Source organism: Sarcophilus harrisii, chromosome 4 (genome assembly GCF_902635505.1).
Source record: "Sarcophilus harrisii chromosome 4, mSarHar1.11, whole genome shotgun sequence".
In the NCBI taxonomy this organism is placed as follows: Eukaryota; Metazoa; Chordata; class Mammalia; order Dasyuromorphia; family Dasyuridae; genus Sarcophilus; species Sarcophilus harrisii.
Window position 1 is genome coordinate 457209902 of NC_045429.1, and position 23564 is coordinate 457233465.

Here is a 23564-nt window from a genome sequence, read left to right on the forward strand (position 1 = left end):
GATACTTTTCCGGTCACGCTTTGACCAAGTTTGGTACCTGACGGGGCTCTAGTTCCCTAGAACCGCTGGTTGGGTGGGTGAGTGAGAAAATCAGCGCACACAGCGAGCCCAGAACTTTCCTAATTGCCCTGACTTTAGCTCCCGAGCCCACACCAGAGGACGTAGGACTTAACTGAAGAAGAGCGCAAGCGCCGAGTCTCTGCTTCCGTTTCCTCTTCCTCCTTTCTAACTGCGGGAGAGCGCTTCCTGGGGGGGCAGGGCAGATTGAGTGCGCAGGCGCAGCTCCTGGCGCGCGTTGCACGTGGGTGCGAGCCAGAGGTTGTTTGGGGACCAGGGTAGGGGGCGGTGCGTGGAGGTTGTGTGAGGCGGTGGGTGTGACTGTTTGTGGGGGGTGGGGGAGGCGATTGCATGTGTATGGGCCAATGCGTGTGTGTGTGTGAGAAAGGGACTCGGTGTGTGGGGGAGGCCGCAGTTTTTGTGTCCGGGTGGCTGTGGCTGCTGGGGGCGCTGGTGGAGCCCCTGAGGGCCGCGGGGGAGGGGGGTGGCCACCCCCGCACCCTCTCCAGCCTTACGCCGGGGGCTTTGCCGTGACTAAAAGCCTCCCGCGTTCTGGTCATTTCTGGGCCGCCTCTCATCCTGTAGGGATTGGGGGCGGGGGGAGGGGTGGTAGCTCTCGAGGAGCCCCCCGCCCCGCTTTCCTAGACAGTGAAGCCCCTCCCCAGGAGGAGGAAAAGAGCCTTCCCCCCCCCAAACCCAGGATCCCGCCATGCAGAAGGAGCCCATCCTGGCAGGCTCCTGACCCTCCTAGCACCCAGTGGGCTACAAGGCTGAATTCAGAACCCCGAGAAACAGCGAGGAGGGGGCGGCCATGGAGGCGGGGGCGGCCCTGGAGGCGGGCGCCCTCGTGCTTCGGGACCGAGGTGAGAATGGCTCGGGGGCGGGGAGGAGAGGGAGGATGACGTAACTGTCGCCCCTCCGGCCCCGCGCTCGGGCTGCCTCAGTCTTCCTCCTGGACAATAAGCACGCGTCGCGTCGGGAAGCGCCTCCTGGGCTGTGTGCAGGCCCCTGGGTGAGGGACCCTTTTGTCTGGTGCATCCTCGCAGTAATTAGCATCTGGAGAAGGGCAGAGAGCCGCGTGGGGGGGTGACCCCGACCGTGGGACGGAGGAAGCGGAACGACTTTGTGAAGGGAGACGGGGCTGTGCTTTACAGGAGGACTTTGTGTAGGGAGACGGGGCTGTGCTTTACAGGAGGACTTTGTGAAGGGAGACAGCGCTGTGCTGTAAAGGAGGACTTCGTGGAGGGAGACAGCGCTGTGCTTTACAGGACTTTGTGAAGGAAAACGGGGTTGTGCTTTACAGGAGGACTCTGTGAAGGGAGACAGCGCTGTGCTGTAAAGGAGGGCTTCGTAGAGGGAAACTGCTTTATAGGAGGTCTTTGTAAAGGGAAACTGGACTGTGCTCTATAGGAGGACTTTGTAGAGGGAAATTGGGCGGTGTTTTACAGGACTTTTTAAAAGGAAACTGGGCTGTACTTTACAGGAGGACTTTGCAGAGGGAAATTGGGCTGTGCTTTACAGGAGGACTTTGTGGAGAGAGACAGGACTGTGCTTTACAGACTTTGTAAAGGGAGACAGAGCTGTGCTATAAAGGAGGACTTTTTTTTTTCTTTTAATTTTAATTTTTTAATCAGCTATTTTTATTTTTTAATAAAGCTTTTACTTTGAAAACATATGCATGGATAATTTGACAGCGCTGACCCTTGCATAGCCTTGTGTTTCAGATTTTCTCCTTCCCCCCACCCTTCCTCCAGGTGGCAAGTAATTCAATATATGCTAAACCTGTTAAAATATATGTTAAATCCAATATGTATAAACATTTTTATACAATTCTCTTGCTGCACAAGAGAAATCAGCTCAAAAAAAGAAAGTAAATGAGTAAGGAAACAAAATAACAAGTGGACAACAAAAAAAAGTGAGAATGGAGGACTTTGTAAAGGAGATCTGGGCTGTGCTTTCTGAGTGGACTTTGTAGAGGCAAATTGGGCTGTGTTTTACAGGACTTTTTAAAGGGAAACTGGATTGTGCTTTACAGGAGGACTTTGTGAAGAGAGACAGGGCTGTGCTTTACAGGACTTTTTAAAGGGAAACTGGACTGTGCTTTACAGGACGACTTTGTGGAGAGAGAGAGGGCTGTGCTTTATGGGAGGACTTTGTAGAAGGACTTTACACTTAGAATGACTTTGACTTTTTTTCTTGGAGCAGCTCATTCTCAAGCATTGGCTCTTCCCCAAAATGGGACTACAGAGAGTGAGGCGGGAGTGACTTTTGGGTTCCTGACAGCAAAGATTCAGGTGAGTTAAAGTTGACTCAGGCTTTCTTTCCTGTGTACTTTTTCATGTCATGTATCTATTCTAAGAGTAACATTTCTTTCCTTTCACCTCTCAGTGTATCCAGTCCTTCTGAAGCCTCTAACTGTTCTGATCACAGACAGAGAAGTCAGATCAACAGAATTGGAATATCTCCAAATATATTATATAAATTAGGAAGTTTTAGGACAAATGTATGTGATTTGAAAAGCAGTTACCTCTTATGCTGGTAGATGAATGGTGAGAGATTAGCATATAAAGGTTAGTCAAAATGTTGTACTAGTTGACTAGATTTCAATTAAGATTTTTGTCCTTAAAATTTAGCAAACATTTATAAAGTTGATCCACAGGCAATACCCTGATAAAAATGAAACTGCCCTTGCCCCCAAGGCTCTCACATTTTGCTGTAGGATAGACTTAAAAGCAGGAAAGATACAGGTGAAGGGGTATAATAGAAAGAAGGAGACAGATAGGGAGAATGCAGGAGAGAGCAGGGAGGAAGGAAGGAACTAGATCTGAGACAAGGGGAAATAAAAGGCATTCTTCATTGGTACTTCATGCTGGCACTGCCATTCTGGGTATCATGAATTTCGTGGAGCCCCACTTTTTAGGTAGAGGATTAACAAGCAGGAGCGTATCCAGAGGAGAGTATACAGAGTGGATCTCGGTGATGATGATGTCAAATATTTACATCAGTTGAATGGGTTAGTGTTATTTGGGTTAGAGTAGAGATGACTGAGTTAGAATGGGAATGTTTTGCTAACTCCTTTGAAGAGATTTCATAAAGAAAACTTAGGCTTGATCTGCTTGGGCACTGAGTACTTAACTAGAAGCAGTTTGGCTTTTCTGACAAAAATATCAAAGTATGGAATGAGTTGCCAAGACAGAGTGGAGCTCGTAAAGAAAAGGCAAGGTCACCTTCATCAGCAGTGCTGTATAGTGGGATCTTAAACAGGTGTTTCTTGAACTTAAGGCTTCCAGGTCTTAATCCAACTCAATGATTCTTTTATTATGAGGATAATAGGAAACCATAGCCATTTCATAGCCAACAGGGACATTGGAGCCACCATATTCATACTCTAAATTTACAAACTATCCCATGGAGCATGGGGAAGTAGAAATTACAGTGAAGAAAATTTTAAAAAAGCATCTGGAATAAGTCAGATATTGACATCTATTCGGGAGGACATATGGTATTGTGAGCATTGAAGGATAGGCTTCCAAGAACCCCATGAAAAAACATTTTCTAGCTACTTGGAAAAGTCACCAAATATTCTAGAAAAAGCTAGACAGAAGATTTTAGGAAACATCTACAGACCTATAGAATTACTTTCCCATCTCTACAAAATATGTGAGAAAAAAAATGCCCACATAACAGGGTGAGAAAGCATGAGAAGGGAACAAGCAAAGTCTAACCCAAAAGTACTCTGCAGGAATGATTGCCACCTCAGTTTAAAATAGAAGTCATTAAACTGTAGACATAAGGATCCCTGTGGGCCACATGTTGAATTAAAAAACTACGTATGAACATGATTCACAATCTGTTATATTTTTGTTTTTGGAAATAATCAGATTAAGTGACTTGCCCAGGCTTGTCATCCAGCTAATAATTGTCTTGAGGACAGATTTGAACTCTTGCACCTCCTGATTACAGGCCTGGTGCTCTCTCCACTGCCCATCCTGGCTGCCCCTTGTTCTCTTGTCCGATTACATTTTAATCTATGTTTGCCACAGTGTAGCCTGGCTGCAAGTTTGGTACCTGTCTTATAGTATACAACGTGTCGCTTTAGTGAAAGATGCAGAATAAAAAGTCTCCCTGAATTGATTGTTTACTATAAGTTAGTGTTTCATCCTATAGAGTAAAAATGTGACATTGAAACCTCTTAACAATGTGTGTACATCAGAGAGGCTAAGGGAATAGAAGCTTATTTGGTTGATATAACAATAAAGATAATATTTGGATGATCTCTGGGTTATTAATGTCAAGCATGGCTTCAGAGAGGGAGACACTATAATCATAGGGATTGTCTTGCTAAAGATTATCAACGAAATATAATGTATAGAAAGTTTGAGATGTAATTTCTGTATAATAATCATATTAATACTAGCATATTATTAGTAAAAGACTGGTAGTTTGGCTGTCTCTCTTAAACCAAAGACCAGTGTGGAACCCATTCAACTCTTATATGCCCTTGGAAGAATGGGTGTTCCTGGAAGAATAGGTGTTCCTGAAAGTAGCAATTGACTCTGATTGGTTAACACATAAGGAGAAGAATAAATGTTATGAGAGTTGGGGCCAGGACTATAACATTCAGTTTTAGTTGAAGAGAATTACTTGTATTGATATCACCCATCTGACCCATCTTATGTAAAACACAATGGGCTGGAGTCTATTTATCTTTTGAAAAAAATCTGAGTTCTTCCTTTCAGTATCAGCCCAGTGCTTCAAATTCTGCCTGAATAACCTACCAGAGCTGATTTCTAAATGAAGAAATAGAAAAGGGGAAAAACTTGGGTCCTAATTCATTAATTAGTTATTAATACAACAAAGAAATAATCATTCCTGTCAAAAAGATATTTTCCAAATACTCTTTCTCATAGCACATTTTTCTCTGGCTTCATTAAGACTCGGCACATTGGGCAGCCTCCTGAATGACTCAAAGTACTTTGACCTAGATATTCCCACCGGAAAAGCCAAGGCTGGGAAAAATGACTGTTGTCCAGAATGTGAAAAGCAGTTACAGTTATTGGCCTTGGTATTAGGCCATAAATTAATATAGTATGTTCAGATAGTGCAGTTTAAAAATGAAATAAATCTATACTTAAGCAAATGGAAGAGGGCAGCAGAATAACATTTGGGAAACTGTTGTAAATAAAATGGAACTAAAATTATATTTTCCAATTACATGTAAAGATAGTTTTCACTGTTCTTTTTTCTGTAAAATTTTTGAGTTCCAAATTTTTCTCCCTCCCATTATACAAATGCAGTCATGTTAAACATAATTCCACATTAGTCATGTTGTAAAAGAAGAAACAGAAAAAGGAAAAAACCATTTTAAAAAACCCCACAAAGTGAAAATTATATGCTTCAATCTGCATTCAGACTCCATCAGTTCTTTCTCTGGATGTGGATAGTATTTTCCATCATGAGTCTTTTGGAATTGTCTTGGATTATTGTATTGCTGAGAAGAGCTAAGTCGATCATAGTTGATCATCACACGATGTTTCTGTTATTATATACAAGGTTCTCCTGATTCTGCTTACTTCACTCAGCATCAATTCATGTAAGTCTTTCCAGTTTTTTCCCTGAAATCTGCCTGCTCGTCATTTCTTATAACACAGTAGTAGTATTCCATTCCATTCATATACCACAGCTTGTTCAGCCATTCCCCATTTGTTGGGCATCCCCTCAGTTTTCAATTCTTTGCCGCTACAAAATGAGCTGCTATAAATGTTTTTTGTATTTGTGAGTCCTTTTCCCTCTTTTATGATCTCTTTGAGATACAGACTTAGTAGTGATATTGCTGGATCGAAGGGTATCTGTGCAACACTTTTAATGACCTTAGGCTTCTGCATGAAATAAAACATCACCATTGTTTTCCTAGTGGTTCATTATGGCTGTGAATCATGCACTACCATTGTCTCAGAAGAATTCATATTTTGAGAAGACTAAAGGGCTACAGAAGGACATGAGATGGGTAAACATTGCAGCATATTACCAGTAAAGAATTGTGCCTAAGAATCACCGCAAGAGTTGTCAACCCAAAAAGTATGACTGGAAATTGAGGTGGACAAGTCACGCAGGGAGAATGAGGGATGAGAGAGGGCTGTCTCCCAGGCTGCCCAGGTAAACCTATGTGAGAAGAGAGAAGAAGGTTCCTGCTTATTGGTTGGAGCATTTGTGGAGGTCTTTGGATGATGGAAACAAAGACAATGCACGCTGAGGAGATGTGCTTGGATTCCAATTGTGGCCATTGCAGAGAAGTATCCTTACCAAGAAAGTCAGAGAACCCTGACATATTGGAGAAAAGCTTTTCCTTAGAACTGGGCACTGTTTGATCTCTTTATATTGTAAGTACTTAAATGTTGTCATAATAAGGAGGGCAGGATTTTATTCCAGGTCTCCACAGTACAAAGGAGATGGTGACCCAGGAGAGAGAACAGCATGTTATTAGTGCTTGGAACCAGGAAGAACTCTTCACTTGTTAAACCCTTTCTGGTATACCACCACTTGAATAAATCTCTCTAGAATTAGTAGGTGATCAGTGAAGGAGAATGAAAACCCAAAGGGTAGACATTAATATTTGGAGTTTGATCGCCATTGTAAGTGTTATGTATGTAACAATCAGGTGTTTGTGAATCCTCTGGTATGATTTGGGGATCTTAAGGTGTGACTTCTGACCTCCCTGGCTTCTTTTAAGTCCCAACTAAAATTCCACTTTATAGGAAGCCTTTTCCAATCCCTCTTAAATCCAGTGCCTTCCCTTTATCATTTATTATTATTATTGGTTATTTATTCTTGATATAGCTTGCTTTGTTCGTATTTGATTGCATGTTGTCTCCCCCATTAGATTGTAAACTCCTTGGGGGCAGGGTTTTTTTGTTTGTTTTTTGCCTTTTTGTATCCCTCGTGCTTAGCATGGTGCCTGGCATATAATTGGGGCACAATAAATGTTTATTGTTTATTGGTTGAGGTCATGATTTTCTTGGGTTTACTTGCAGAAGGGATTTGCGAATGTGAATTTGAGCTACTGAATCTAGTCCAAATGGAGACACTCTAGAAGTAGGTAATGAAAAAGCATTTGGAGGAATGTTTTCTGGTTAAGCAGTTATGGGTTTGATTTAGGAATCAGTGACATTCAAAGACGTGGCTGTGGACTTCACTTGGGAGGAGTGGGAGCATCTGGATCCTGCCCAGAGGGACCTGTACAGGAATGTGATGCTGGAGAACTACGAGAACCTTGTCTCAGTGGGTAAGCGCCCTGTCTGTCCCAGGACTCCTATTCTTCCATAAATTTGCTATGTCAGGTTCAGCCCATGAGCTTCCACTCTTATGATTTAATAACTAGCGTTTGTGGGAACGCCTGTATTTTTTCACTCTCATCATGTGACCAGCTCAATGTCTTTTCTGCTCACGTTTCCTTGATTGTGTCTTTTATTCCTATTCTTTGGAATTTCTCTTTGAGTATGTGTGTTGTACCTGTTCAAACCCACTGCCTCTGGTGTGGGATTCACCTTAAGTCCAAAAATAGTGCTACATATTAAGAGTAAAAGGGTGGGCCTTTCTTTCCATTAAAGGAACTTGGGAATTCCCCAAGACAGAAGAGCTCGGCTTCCCTCTCTGCTCTCTGAGGATGTTCGGCCCGGGTTTGAGGATATGAGCCAGAGGAGATGGGTGGACCTGCCCTCTCCTGCTCCCCCACTTCTTGCCAGCCTCCTTCACTGGTTTTTTGCCAGGGCTGCGCCTACCCGTTGGGAATTTCTCCCAAGGCTCAAGCCTCCTCTTCTCCCAGCTGTAAGATGTGGTTGGATGCTCTCACCAGCTCCGAGGGATTCAGTGTCCTTTCTCTATACTGATCATTCTTGGATCTATCCAGCCTCTGCTGACCTCCAGGATCTTTTCTCCAGCTGCTTATTGGAAGCTTCTAGTGGATGTCACGTGGACGTTTTAAGCTTCCAAAATTGAACTCCGATTTCCCTTCACTCCCAAATGGAGAAACAAAGGCAAAGCTCTGGGCCAAAGCTCTTTATTAAAGGGACCTAGATCCCTCTAAAGGAGGGAGCCGCAGATCTTGCTGCTGTTCCGAGATGTCCACTCTTTCTTGGGTCTTATGTTTATGGGATTGGGCAGCATACTTACTTTCCCCAACCATCGAGAACAGCTGCGCAGAGTGCAGAATTCCTGGGCTGATTGTGCTGTGTGAGTAGAAGATTCTCGCAGGTCCCACATTGGGTGGAATCTGCTGGCCTTGGTGGGCCCCTGCCTAGGGAAGGTGGACCCCGCTAATGCTGCGGGAGCTTCAGTGGGGTCCTCCTGCCACCTGGACCTCCTCCTTTGTCCCATCCTGTGGGCCAGTTGGTTCTGCCTTCAGATCCTCCCTACTCCAGCTCTCCACCCGGGCAGGCCCTGCTTCCCCCACACCAGCACTGCTGGTGCAGCAGCTTCTCTTGATTTCTCTGCCTCCAGTCCATCTATTTCTCCGAGGTCCAATTAGGTTTTCTTCCTAAAACTCGGATCTGATCCTGTCCCATTCCTTTTCCCTCCCCAATTGAGTAAACTCCAGGCTCCTTGTTACCTCCAGCATCAATCCTCAGAAAATCCCTACATAATCTGGCCCCCAGCCCCTTTCTGGTAGTCTTATTCTTCACTTGGGGATCCCAGGGCACTGGCTGCCTTGCCACTCCTCAGACAAGGACATGCCATCTTCCGCCTGTTTTCAGTGGCTGCCCTGCATGCCTAGAACTTTCTTCCTCGTCTTTGTTTTTTGGCTTCTCCAGCTTCTTCAGTTCCCAGGATTTTAGCCGTTTTCAGCTAAAATCCTCCTGTTCAAGAGAAGCCTTTCTTGATCACCCTTAATTCTAGGGCCTTCCCCCTTTTTTATTTTGTGTGCATGTGCAGCTCATGTATTTATATTCCCCCATTTGTACACAGCTGTTGTCTTCTTCCATGGGATTATGAGTCGGTTTTTGCTTTTCTTTGTATTCTCAAAGGTTAGCACAAGAGAAAGCTTGATATATGTTGGTTGGTTTGATTTGACTTGAAGGATGGTTCACTGCGGGTGGTGAAGGCTCCCCATGCTTTTGTCCTGGTTGCATCAGGTCTGGACCATTTTGAGTCTTGTGAGCTGATTGTCACACAGAAAAAGGACACAGGGAAAAAGACCATAGTCTGTTGTCCAGATTACGTTTGGGCAAACCACCCAAACACCGTTCTCTAGCATCTGGGACAGACAGTACAGGGTAGGGAGGTGAGGAATTTGGCCTAGAATTATAATCCATGTTCTCTTAGAATACAGAGGGAGTTAGTACCACCCTCTGAGCTTCCTCTGCCTCTTATTAGCTCTTAGATGTCTTCCTGATGTGATCGTGTTCTCTTTTCTCCCCATATATAGGAATTCCTGTCTCCACAATGGACATGGTCTCCCTTTTTGAGAAGCGAGAGGCGCCATGGATGCCAGAGGGAGAAGTCTCCAGTGGCACATGTCCAGGTGAGTGAAAATCAGGCAAATGGGCCTTGTTGCAAGGAACCTTGAGCTAGATTGGGTGGGTTGCTGAACTTTTGTGATGATATCATGAGGATATGACCATTTTATAGTTCTTGTTTATTCCTTTCTAAAGAGACGTCTCCATGTAATGTCTCTTCTCTCTGTAGCCCTGCTGGCTTACATTTTATAACTCCTTGGAATTAAATGGATTTGATGTATCCCAGAAATGTATTCATCTGAATTCTTGAAATTATTGGAGAGTAAGAAGAGGGTTTGTTTTTTTTTTTAGCTTTTGTTTTTTGTTTATCATCTTTTAAAATTCTGTTTTTTTAAAATGGCTTTACATTTTTAAATTTATTTTTTCCCTGCTAAAAATTTCTTTGTGTTATTCTACACTTTACACCAACAACAGTGAACATTTACACAAACAACTGCAAAAGAGAACATCTTATGAAATGGCAAGTAGATGTTCTTCAAGTTTCCAGGGTTTTTAAATAATACGAGAAATTTAGCTTTTCATTCTCAAACTTGTGCTTGTTTTCCCCTAAAAGAAGGTTATGTTTTGTGTGTTCTTTTAAGTTCTCATTCCTCTCCTTTATTCCTTTTTTAGGTATCACTCTCAATATTCTACTATCCCACATACTCTATAATAAATAACTGAAATCACACAAAACAAATTTATGCACTCACCCACCATGTTTGGAAGTAAATGTATGCCTCATTCTGATTTTCTCACATCAATTTCATGCTTCTCCTGCTCTCTCACCTGCCACCATAAGCCATCCATCTATGAATCTAGAAAAGTAACACATCAATTTAGTATAAAAATAGTGTTCCACATTTGTCTCCTATTGCAGTGAAGAAGAGAGGCAGCAGACACATTTTCTCATCTCTTCTTTAGGCCCAAATTTAGTTATTATAATTATGCAGTGTTTGATTTGGGGTTTTTCTCCTTTCTTCCCATTTATCTTGTTTATTCACCAAATATTTTGTTTTCCTGGTTCTGCTTATCTTACATGGTATCAATTCATGTCTTTTCTTGCATCTCAGAATTTTTTATCATTTTTATCGTTTTCATGGAATGTTCAATTATATTAACATACCATAATTTTAAAAAACATTCTTCCCAGTCAGTGAGCATGATCTCTTAGCTCTTAGATGCTGTTAGGAATAATTTGTATATGGCACCCCTTCTGTCTTTTACTTCTTTGAGATATTACATAATAGTGGGATCTCTGATTCCAAGGAGATGCATTTTCTAACCCTCCTTCCAGGGTACTCTCCAGAATGGTTGAGACAGTTCAAAGTTCTTCCAGTAGTCAAATAGTGTGGGCATCTTGCCATAAAAAAACTGAGAATGTGACTAAAATGCATATACACGTTAGCCCAGAGACCCCACTACTAAGCATATATCTCAAGGAGGTCAAAGACAGGAAGAAAGGTCCCATATATAGTCCTGTTTTTGTTCCACAGTTTACCTTAAGATCCTCAATCTTTTGTTCCTTCAAATGAAGTTTCTTTGTTGCATTGCCTCTATTAAAAATGCCCTGCATGCATAAATGTAGGTACATATTCATACAGCTATACATATACATGTGCATATACATACAGCTCTCCATATATGTTTGTGTTTCTATATACATACAGCTCTCTGTATATGTTTGTATTTCTACTATTTATAGTATTATAGTTTTTATGCATGTTGCCTGATTTAATTGATTTCACTTTGTTTCAGCTCATATAGTGTATAGATATATTTATGTATATGGTGATATACATAGATTAAAGGTATGGCCTTGAAGTCTCTTCCCATATTGATGTAGGGTTCTCAACAACTATACTTTGAGACCAGTCATTTCTGAGTCTTGATTATATTTTAAGTCCTAATCTTAAATTCTCCATCTTTCCTACAAGAATAGTATGACTTGTTTTTTTTTTAAATCAAACACTAGGTTTCAAACTAGGTAAAGCATACTTAAAGCATTCCCCTAATTTATTGATTAATAGGTTTCCCGTCTCGACTTTGTCCTGCCATCATAGGATAATGGTGGCTTTAGAGGAGAGAGTGAGGCTGACTACTTCGTGCAACTTTTGTCTCATTTAAATCCAATTTATGCAGAATCAAAAGACATCGCTATTATTTTAGCAGTGCCTGGCATGACTTCTTTGTGAAACCTTGCTATCTCTTTTTTCTGTAATATTTTATTTTTCCTAATTACGCGTAAAACTTTTTTTTCAATATTTTTAAAACTTTTAAGTTCGAAATTCTCTCCCTTCCCCTCCTCCTCACCTTCTCATTGAAAAGGCACATGTGTATTTATGCAAAAATTTACATAACTCATATTGTAAAAGAAAATAGAGCTTCCCCCCCAAAAAAGGCCTCAAGAAAAATAAAGGTTTTTTTTGTTTTTTTTTTAATTATACTTGAATGTTCATTCAGACTCCATCAATTCATTCTCTGGGATATGGATAGCATTTTTCATCAGAAGTCCTTTAGAGTAGTCTTGGATCATTATACTGCTGAGAATAGCAAAGTCATTCACAGCTGGTCATCCCAAAACATTGCTGTTACTTTGTATTTAGTACGTTTCACGTTGCTTGAGTTCATGGAGGACTTTCCAATTTTTTTTTTTTTTCTGAGCGCATCCCATTTCCCATAGAACAGTAACATCACAAACACATACTGCACTATATTGAGCCATTCCCCAGTTGATGGGTATCCCTTCAATTCGTACTTTGCCCTGAGAAAAGAGCTGTATAAATATTATCATATATATGGGTCCTTTTCTCTTTGTAAAAAAAATATCTTTTGGGATACACATCTAGTAATGGTATTAGTAGATCAAAGAGTAACTTTGATTTTATAGCCCTTTGGGCATAGTTCCAAATTGCTCTATCGAATGGTAGAATCAGTTCGCAATTCTACTAACAACGCATTAATGTCTCATTTTTTCCACATTCCTTCCAATATTTGTCCTTTTCCTTTCCTGGCCCATTAACTAATCTAACAGTTATGAGGTAGTATTCATAATGGTCTTAATTTGCATTTCTCCAATCAATAGTGAGTTGGAGTGTTGGTTTTTTAATATGGCTATAAATAGCTTGATTCTTCCTCTGAAAACTTCATATGTTTTTCTCATTAAACAATTTGGGTGTGGCAGCTAGGTGGTGCAGTGGAGGACCTGAGTTCAAATGTGGTCTTAGATACTTAATACTTCCTAACTGTGTGACCCTGGGCAAGTCACTTAACCCCAATTGCCTCAGCAAAAAAACCAAAAAACAATTCTGGAATGACTATTTTTTTATAAATTTGACTTAGTTCCCTATACATTTGAGAAATGAGGCTTTCATCAGAGAAATCTGCTTTTTTAAAAAATGTGATGTCCCAAATGCTGTCATATCCTTATATCTCACATACAAATCTAACATGGAAACAGTGACTATTTTTTTGCATTTGTGGCTGTATTTGTATACCACTGAGTCACTATGGATGATAATTGAAAAGTCATGGAAAATAGAAGGGGAATGACCAAAAGATTGAAGAAGAGCAAATGTTATCCTAACCTTCAATAAGAGGAAAAGAACTGTATGTAAACAATTTGCCCTTCAATTCCTCAAAAAAACTAGAAAATATTATTCAAGGAATTAAGCATATATCTAGACAGAAAAGCAACAATTAAAAAGAAACAGCAAAATTTGTGATGAATAGATCAGAGATGAAGAGAAAATGTGACCCTCAAATACAGGACTCAGGAGGAGGATGGGGGAGAGGGGGTGGTAATCAGAAAAATCAGGCAATTATAAGAGACAATAAAAGTTAATTTGTTTATACTCCCCACATGGGAGGATACATATAGATCTAAAGAATTCTCATTAGAAAGAATATAGGTAGATAGATAGCTAGAGGGCATATGTACTTGTACAAAGTAACAAGAATATTATAAGAATGATCAAGTAACAGGAATATAAGAATGATCAACTGTGAAAGACTTAACTACTCCGATCTAAACAATGATTTATGACAATTCCAAAGGACTCATGATGAAAATTGCTTTCTATCTCTAGAGGAAGAATAAAGAATTCAAGTACATTATGAAATGTATGTGAATGAAAGGATAATATCTAAAAGGAGAAAATTAAAGGATGAAGAGGGGAATGTACTAGAAGAAAGGAAAAGGGAGAGGATGGAATGCCATAAATTATCTGTTATAAAAGAAGTTAAAAAAAAAAAAAGCTTTTATAATGGAGAGGAAGAGAAAGGGGATTGAGGGGGGCAGTGAAGTGAATCTTACTCTCATCAGAATTGGCTCAAAGAAGAAATAACATACACACTCAATATAGGTAGAGAAATGTACCATCCTTCAGGAAAGTAGGAGGGAAGGTGATATGAGAAGGGGAAGTGAGTAATAGAATGGAGGGCCTACAGGGGGAAGGAGTGATCAGAAGCAAAACACTTTTGAGAAGGGATAAGGTGAAGGGAGACAGAATAAAGGGCAGGGGGAGGGGGGAATATAGTTAGCAATAGTACTTGTGAAAAGTATTTTGAAGCAAGTTTAAATCTTGTGAAAAGGCACTTTATTTTTATATTATCAAACATTGTTCTCTTATAATGACTTTTTCCCTCCAAAATAGATAGGAATATTCTTTCTTTCTACAGTTGTTATTTATAACTATCATTTTCTTTAACTGTATATATGTTAGATTTTACAGATACACAGCTCTCATTGGAAGAGTGATTTGGATAGATATCTTTGCTGTAGCATGTACATGTAGGGAATCTATAGGCCATGACACTCCAGCCATGAATACGTATGTTAGAATCGGTGCATTGAGGGGTATCTCATACTTCTAATATTGCAGTCTTGCAACTATCTTCCACTGCTGTTATCGTGTCTCTTTTTTCCCCTCACCTCATCACTTCTCTGCCACTGTACTGGTTATTGCATTTCCACTATTCTTTCTTCCTTGCTTATCATCAGCTTTGATCTTTTCTTACACTCTGTTGAAAATCCACAGGAATAGTAAAACTTTGCCCTGAAGAGAGGATCCAAAGGAAATCATCCAGCTCTTTGAACTCTATCATCTTTTGGGTTTGTATGATTAGTAAGCCTGTCCTTATCAAAGGAGGACTAGAGGTATTTTCAGCTAGATCTTCCATTTGTTGACTGTTTTCATCTGCTTGTCATCATGCCTTTCTTGTTCATACAGACCACATGGTTGAAGAAGGAGAAAAGGCTTGTGAATTTGTCCCATTACTGTCCAAGACACAAATCACTCACTTCTTTCTATGGATAAGTTAAAACATTTATATGTAATTATAATTTTTTTCATTTTAATAATCCATATGAATTTTTAGAATTTATAACGCCTTTCTTCAAAAGATTAGTAAAATAGCAATTCCACATAATTGAAATTCATGGAACTTTAGAGAATCACTAAACTTTAGTTTTTGGACAAGACCTTTCCATTTAGTTCATACTGATAAAAAAAATGTAATCTGTAGCACAGTGGATGAGTGACCATTCAGATTGTGCCTAGAGAACTTCAGTGAGAAGAAGCTTGTTACTTTTTTTTTTAACTTTTTATTTTTCTGACTAAATTCTTGCCCTTCCTCCAGTCTTTCCCCCATCCATTGAGACTACAAGCAGTTTGCTATCCCATATATATATATATATATATATGCAAAACATATTTCCATATCAGTCATGTTGCAAAAAAAGGAAGAAAAAGGAAAAGAAGTAAAGTGGGAAAAAATGCTTTAGTCTGTACTTGAATTCTTTATTCTTCCTCTAGAGATAGAAAGCATTTTTCATCATGAGTCCTTTGGAATTGTCATAAATCATTGTTGAGATCTGAGTAGTTAAGTTTTTCACAGTTGATCATTCTTATATTCCTATTATTTGATCATTCTTTATAATCTTGTTACTTTGTACAGTGATCTCCCCTTCTGTTCATTTCATTTGACGTCAATTCATAGAAATCCTTCCAGGTTTTTCTGAAAGCATCTTGCTCTTGATATCTTACAGAACAATAGTATTCCATCACAATCACATTTCACAACTTGTTCAGCCATTCCCCAGTTAATGGGCCTCCCTCTCAATTTCTAATTCCTTGCTGCCACAAAAAGCTGCTATATAAATATTTTTGTACATGTAGGCTCCTTAACTTTTTCTTTGATTCCTTTGGGGTACAAGACTTGGTAATCCATTATATCTTTAAGTGTCCTGTGACACTTTGAGAATGTTTTATTAAGAAATTTTATTTATTTGTTTTTGGGAATTTAATGCAGATTTGCCTTTTTGCCAGTGTATTCACTGATTCCTAATTTTGAACTTGGGATCACGCAGACGAAGTTTAATAGGTTTTCTACATGAGAGCTCTTCGCTAAGTTTACAACAATTATGTTCAAAAGTCAAGAATATAAAGGGAATTAATGAGAAAAAATGCAAAGGAAGGTGGCCTAGCTGTACCAGACCTAAAACCATATTTATAAAGTAACAATCATCAAACAATTTGGAATTGGTGAAAAAGTAGAGTGGTGGATCAGTGGAATAGGTTAGGTGTACAAAACAATAGTCATTAACTGTAATAAAGTCAAAATCTTACAGAAGTTGAGGGATATCTTAATATGTAATTGAAGAGATAAAAAGCTATTAAGTTAAAAAAAGACAATAATTATTATATATTCCCCATAAATCTTTTACAGAGGCAGTGTAACAGAGAGGTCTTAAAATATGGTAGTCCTAGGTTTTTGTCCTGCTTCTGACACATCTGGTTTTATGTCCCTGTAAAGGTTGCATTTATTTTTTGGTGCATCAGATGGTTTTTCATTAGTAGTGGAAATTTTTATGTGGCTTTCTCATTATCCTAACAAACATGTCTGGTGGGGGAAAAAATTGTCGTCCAGGGTAAACTTACATCCCTTATTCCTTCATATTCTTTACAAGATCCAAGGTAAACTCACTATGCTTATTACTCTTGTTTATATCATTATTCTTTTGATAACATAGCTCCAGAACTAAGTAAAATATTACAGATGTGGTTTGACTGGGGCAAGACTTTGACCTTCATTTTTTTGCTTCTCAGAATATCCTAACATAATATTAGCTTGATTGGTGGCCATGTGTACCACATTTATTCTGTTGAGTTTTCAAGTTCCTAAAGTCCTTATACCTTTTTTCAGATGCACCTTCTGGCTACATCTTCCTTGTTTTGTACCTTTCTAAATGAGTTTTTCACTTGAAATGGAGGACTTGACATTCATATCTATTAAATGGATTAGTTTTAATTCCTTGATTTAGCCTATTAATCTCTTTAATTCCTAATTTATATATATATATAGCTATCCCTTCCAGTTTTGTGTCATTTATAAATTACATTTGCTAATTGTATATTCCTTCATTCAAGACATTGGTGTAAACAGGCTGGTATTTTTGAAAATAATGATCCCTTATTACATTGAATGATAATATTAATCACAGCAAGCAGTCATGTTTAGGTTTTTGTCATTTCTTATTTTTGTTTAAAACCTTTTGCATATTAGATATGTGATATGTGATACTTTTCTGGACTGCTTTTAAAATTATGTTGAAATATTGTATCTGAACAAAAAAATAATGGTTCTGTGAAAGTTGTATTTGATGTAAAATAAAATTTTGGAGACTAATAAATATTGGGGTTAATTTCCCTTTTCCCTACTGTTTTTTTTTTTTTTTTTTGGAAAAACAAAATACTTTCCAGAAACATTGTTTTTGTTCTTTGAAATTTTGAAGAATCTCAGTAATAAGTTGTTCCCAGAAGTTTAGATTTTGAGATCTTGTCACTTGTGTCTGCATAAATTACAAGTTGAATAAATTACCAAATGAATAAATTTTCTGAGCTAATTCCCCTCATTCTATGTGTTTTTTCTATTCTATATTACCAAAAGTACTTATGTTTTTTTTACTGAGTGTTGTTTTTGATAACCTCTTTAAGTGCTTTCTTATGCCCTTGCATGTAATTTATTTCGTTCTGCTTAGCTAGTTGCTTTGTTGGTAACTTCTCATCTGTTCTTATTATTTTTTTTTAAACATAAGTGAGACCTTAATTTCTTTAAAGATCCAGATAAAGTATAAACTCTTGGGCAGGAAACCTTTCTATATCTGCTACTGTTTTCCATTGAATTTATCCTTTTTGTAGCTTATATTTATAATTTATGTCTGTGTTGTTGATCCCATTATAATCTAAGCTTCTTAAGAACAGGAACTGTTTTTGTTTTTTCTTTGTATCCCCAATACTAAGCACAGTTCTCCATAGTTAGTAAGAACTAAATATATTTCTGGACAAATTGAACATCATCAGTCTCAATGATGTAAGACAGAAACCAGAATTTGCTCTTAAGATTCTCTCTCTCAGAAAAGCAAACAATGAATATTGACTTAATAAAACTTTTTTTTTTTTCAGATTCCTGTAATGAGAAGACCAACTTTGAACCCAAAGATTCAAATCCAGGGCAGGCCTTTCGCGTGGGAATGTCATCCAAGATAAGACTGGGCAAGGATACAGAAGATTGGCGTTACAAGATGAGAGAAGCAGGTGAAGGTGATGTTAAGATAGAGGAGCTGAAGCCTACCCAAGAGGGACAGTGGAGACAAGAAATAGTCACTCCCAGAACAGTGTACAATCAAGTACATGTACCTCAGCACAGTGCTCGAAATGTTATTTTTGTGTCAGACTTAGTTGCGACATCCAAAGGGATAATGGGAGAAAATCTCTACAAATGTAAGTCCTTTGGAAAGAATTTCAGGGGTGATTTTCCTTACTTAATTACATATGATGCATTCTCCCTCCGAAAAGAACTTTTTAAATATACCAAATGCAAAAGGCCCTTTAGTTACCATTCAGACTTAATTAAATTTCATAGAATTCACGCTGGAGAAAAACGACATGAACAGAATGAATGGGGAAAATCCTCTGATAGAAGGTTAGATAGTATTGAATATCAGAAAATTCATAGTGGGGAGAAAAACAACAAATATAAAGATGAGAAAGTTTTTGGCTATAGGGAAAGTTTGAATAAACATAATGTAATTTATACTAGAGAGAATTTCATTGCATATAATGGATGTGGGAAAGCTTTCAGTGATGAAATCCTTACTTCACCTGTAAGGATTCACACTGGAGAGAAAATTTTCTCTGAAGCTAATGAAAGTGAGAAAACTTTCAGTGTGAGGGGAATTAATAATAGAGGGAAATCCTTTGTGTATGATGAATATGGCATAAGCAAAAGGGAATCGCTTATTATGCAACAAAGTATTCATGATGAAAAGAAACCCTTTGCATATAATAAATGTGGAATAGGCTTCCAAAACAGCATAAACCTTAATTCCTATCAGAAAACTCATGCTGGAGAGACACTTTTTGGATATAATGAATTCAGGAAAGACTTCAAAAAGAGTGGGAATCTTACCACACAGCAGGGATTTCATATTGAAGAGAAACCCTTTGCATGCCATGAGTGTGGGAAATGCTTCAGACAGAGTGCGTATCTTGTTATCCATCGGAGAACTCATACAGGAGAGAAACCTTTTACGTGTAATGAATGTGGGAAAACTTTTACCCAAAAGGCAAGCCTTATTACTCATCACAGGACTCATACTGGAGAGAGACCCTTTATATGTAGTGAATGTGGGAAAACTTTTACACAAAGGGCAAATCTTATTACTCATCACAGGACTCATACTGGAGAGAAACCCTTTGCATGCAGTGAATGTAAAAAAACCTTTACTCAGAAGTCAAGCCTTATTACTCATTACAGAACTCATACTAGAGAGAGACTCTTTGCATGTAATGATTGTGGGATTGCCTTTACCCAAAAGGCAAACCTTGTTGCTCATAGAAGAATTCATACCAGAGAGAAACCGTTAGCTTCTAATCTACGTGTGAAAGGCCCTCAAAAGAAAAGACTTAGCCATCAGGGGACTCACACTGGAGAGAAACCCTTTACATGCAGCGAATGTGGAATAAGCTTCCGATACAAAGTAAACCTTAGTATCCATCAGAGAATTCATACAGGAGAGAAACCCTTTGCATGTCACGAATGTGGGAAAGGCTTCAGACAGAGTGCACATCTTAATACCCATCAGAGAACTCATACAGGAGAGAAACCCTTTGCATGTAATGAATGTGGGAAAAGCTTTACCCAAAGGTCAAACCTTAATAGCCATCAGCGAACTCATACTCAAGAGAAACTCTTTGCATGTAATCAATGTGGGAAAACCTTTACCCAAAAAGGAAGCCTTGTTACTCATCAAAAGACTCATACTAGAGAAAAACAGTTTATATGTAATGAATGTGGAACAGGCTTCCTACATAGAGTAAGTTTTATTGTTCATAAGAGAATTCATACTGGAGAGAAACCATATATATGTAATGAGTGTGGAAAAGGCTTCAGGCAGAGTGGACACCTCATGATCCATCAGAGGACTCATACTGGGGAGAGACCCTTCTCTTGCAATGAATGTGGGAAAACCTTTACCCAAAGATCAAACCTTACTAGCCATCAGAGGACTCATACTGGAGAGAAGCTCTTTGCATGTAATGAATGTGGGAGAGCATTTACTCAAAAGGGAAGCCTTGTTACTCATCAGAGAACACATACTGGAGAGAAACAATTTGTATGTAATGAATGTGGGACAAGTTTCCTTCACCGAGTGACCCTTATTATCCATAAGAGAACTCATACTGGAGAGAAACCATATGCATGTCATGAATGTGGGAAAGGCTTCAGGCAGAGTGGCCACCTCATTACCCATCAAAGAACTCATACTGGAGAAAAACCCTTTGTCTGTAACGAATGTGGGAAAACCTTTACACAAAGGGCAAACCTTACCAGCCATAAGAGAAATCATGCTGGAAACAAACGCTTTACATGTAATGAATGTGGGAAAACTTTTACCCAAAAGTCAAACCTTAATACACATCGGAAAACTCATGCTAAAGAGATGCATAATGAAAGGGAGAGATCTTTTACTCAGAGGATGAACCTTAATAGCTATCATAGAACTTTGACAGGATAAAAGTCCTTTGTATAATTAATATAGAAAGGGTTTCAGGCAGATTAGATATATTATTACACAATAGAGAATTAATCCTGGACAGACACTTTATATAACAAATTTAGAAATGTCTTCCATGGGAGGGAATAATACCTCCTTGTATATTAGAGCACTTATACTGGAAAAAGCACTAAAATGTAATAAATAGAGTTGCACCAAATTTTCATTATCACTGTGTTGGGTGGAATGTCCTGGGTATCTGTGCTTCGCTTTGAATTGTGTAACATTTTAATGATGACTTGTATAAATAGTATACTCATCAGATTTTCAGATGACTTGTAACTGAGATAGATAGCTAACACTATATAAGAGAGCTACCTAACAACATTGTCACACCATTGGGCTAAAAAATGAAAATCAGTAGCAATAAATGCAAATACTTAGAGTAAGGTACAAAAAACCCTACTTCACAAATGAATGTTTCTTAAGTACTTACTTTTTTCCTGGCTGTAGATATAAAGAAATGCAAAGTAGTTGTTGGCATCAAGGAATTGACATCAGATGGAGAAGGCAGCATGTAAAAGAACTACGTACATAAGAAATATACAAACTAAGTGGAAGGTGATTTCTCATTCCTGGGTGGAGGTAAGGAAGGGGAAGATACAGGTATGAGGTAACCCATGCAAACCCACAGGTAAAGATGAGGGAGTATTGTGTGGGTAAGCAGCTAGTAAGCAGACCAGCATAACTAGATCAGAAAACCTATAGAGTAGAGCAAAGTGCTCTCTCTCCATAGATACGAAAGGTAATTTCTTCCTTGTTCCTCTAATTTGCTTGTAATTTCGCCCATTATATCTAAATCCCATATTCACTTAGAGTTTTTTGTTTTCCTTGGAGTTGTTTTTTTTTTTTTTTAATCACATGTTGAGTCCTTAGTAGTTAGGATCTTTGAGTTTATCAGAAATATACTTTTATTGGTTTGCTTCTCTGTGTTGCATATTTATTCTCTTTTAAAACAAATAGTTTTAATAATAATGCTTTGTAATAATTATGATTGTGCCCTTCTATATCTCTTAACACTCAGCACATAGAAGAAGGTGCTTAATAAATGTTTATTTTATTGAAAGACTGATTTATTTTTCAGGCAACACATTTTTAAAAACTCACTTCTCCCCACTCTCATTAAGCAATTTTTTTTAATAAAAAAAATCCTTAATACATGACTGCATAATCTGGCAAAATCATTTCCCGTTGTCTGTGTCGAAAATGTATGTTTCTCTGCATTTAAAGTACGTTTGCTTTTCTGTGAGGTGGGAATTGTTATATTTCATATTAATTTTTGGAATTGTGGTTTTTATTTGTATTCATAAGACTTGTAACATCTTTTGAGAATCGTTTTTTCCTATAACATTATTGTAAAATATGTTCTAGTTCTGTTGACTTCACTTTGCATCAATTCACAGAGATCTTTGTTTACTGTGTAACTATTCACTTTACCATTTATTACGGCAAAATAATATTCCATTACATCATTATGCCACAATTTATTTAGCCATTCCCCAATAGGAGGAATTCCTTATTTTTGGCTACTACAAAAAGATCTGCTATAAATATTTTTGTACATATTGAGATTTTTTTTTTCCTTGTTGACTTCTTTGGGGGTACAGAGTTAGTAGTGATCTAGCTAGGTAAAAGCTCAAGCACATTTTAGTAATTTTTGGATCATAACTGAATTGCTTTCCTGAATGACTGAACCCATTTTACCAGCCCCATCATAAGTGTACCAGTGAGTGTATTTTCCCAATAGCTCCTTCAGCATCATTTTCTACATTACTCATCTTTTCTAGTCTGATAAATATGGAGTGGAAATTCAATATTGCTTTAATTTACATTTCTTTTATTGGCGATTTAGAACATTTTTATATGATTCTTGGATAAATGGGATTTCTTTGAAAACTGTCCATAGCAAGGAGTCAAGTTTGACGTGTGAGACATTCACATGGGATATTAGCCAAAATAAAAGTCTGTCTGTCAAGTGATAGCCTCTGCCATTCCAAGATGAGCTAAGTCAGGGAAGATGAACCAGAATCAGAGGAGGAACCAAAAGAGAGAAATCATACCACTTCCGGAACATCTTTTTGGGAGAAGTTTGAGTCTTGAGTCAGTCTTTGTTGGAGTTATGGGAGAAGGTTCCCATAAATCTAAGATAACTTGGAAAGAATGTTCACATGTAATTGCATTAACATGCTCTTAGGAAGCAGTAATAGCTGAGTGCCAGGCACTGTGCTAAGCTCTTTGATAATTGTTACCATTTGATCTTCACAACAACCCTGGGAAGTAGTTGCTATCCTTATAGATGAGGAAGCAGAAGTGTATGGAATTTAAGTGACTTGTCCAGGATCATACAGTTAAGTGCCCAAGGCTGGATTTGAACTGTTACCCATTGTTCAGTATTACATACAGAAAACCTTTTAATTACCTTGGAAACTTAATTAAATTTCATAAGAGTACATCTTGCAACACAATATGAGCAAAATAAATATAGAAAAAGCCAAATCTTTTATTTTAAAGAAGTAGTGCTGTAATCAAAAGGGAGGAATGGGTTTGGTGAAGGAAGGCTGTACTACTACTAGGCACAAGTCAGAAATCTCAGCATTGAATTAAATCTGCTTGGTATCTATTTCAGTACCTTCTGCTCCCTTGACAACATCCTCTGACCAGAGGACAGGACCATAAGCTCCAGAGCCTTTTTTTTGAGAAAGGGCTCATTACAGGCTTCCCCGCATTGTCACCAGCTGCATCCCTTTTGGACTTCTCTATCATGCCTTCATGTCTAGGACCTCCATCCCCTTCTCCCCTCCCTTTCTTTCATCATCTTTTATGTGTTGTCTTCCATTAGACTGTAAGGTATTTGAGAACAGGAACTGCCTTTTTAAAAATGTGTTTGTATCCCTAAC

The 23564-nt window shown here is 38.5% G+C and overlaps 1 protein-coding gene across 6 annotated transcripts; it reads left to right on the top strand.

Moving 5' to 3' along the window:
• The first annotated feature begins 255 nt into the window (after window positions 1-255).
• Window positions 256-22467, top strand: LOC100919870 (zinc finger protein 271). 6 transcript variants are annotated; one of them, XM_031968202.1, is made up of 6 exons: window positions 256-318; window positions 758-920; window positions 2263-2351; window positions 7213-7339; window positions 9479-9574; window positions 18014-22467. In XM_031968202.1, the coding sequence occupies exons 2-6, from the start codon at window positions 869-871 to the stop codon at window positions 20626-20628; spliced, it is 2979 nt and encodes a 992-aa protein (XP_031824062.1). In that variant the 5' UTR covers window positions 256-318; window positions 758-868; the 3' UTR covers window positions 20629-22467. The 6 variants fall into 6 exon arrangements, with proteins under 6 accessions (XP_031824062.1, XP_031824068.1, XP_031824065.1 ...); XM_031968205.1 differs by having other exon boundaries at window positions 265-301; XM_031968204.1 differs by having other exon boundaries at window positions 284-335.
• The last annotated feature ends 1097 nt before the right edge of the window (window positions 22468-23564 follow it).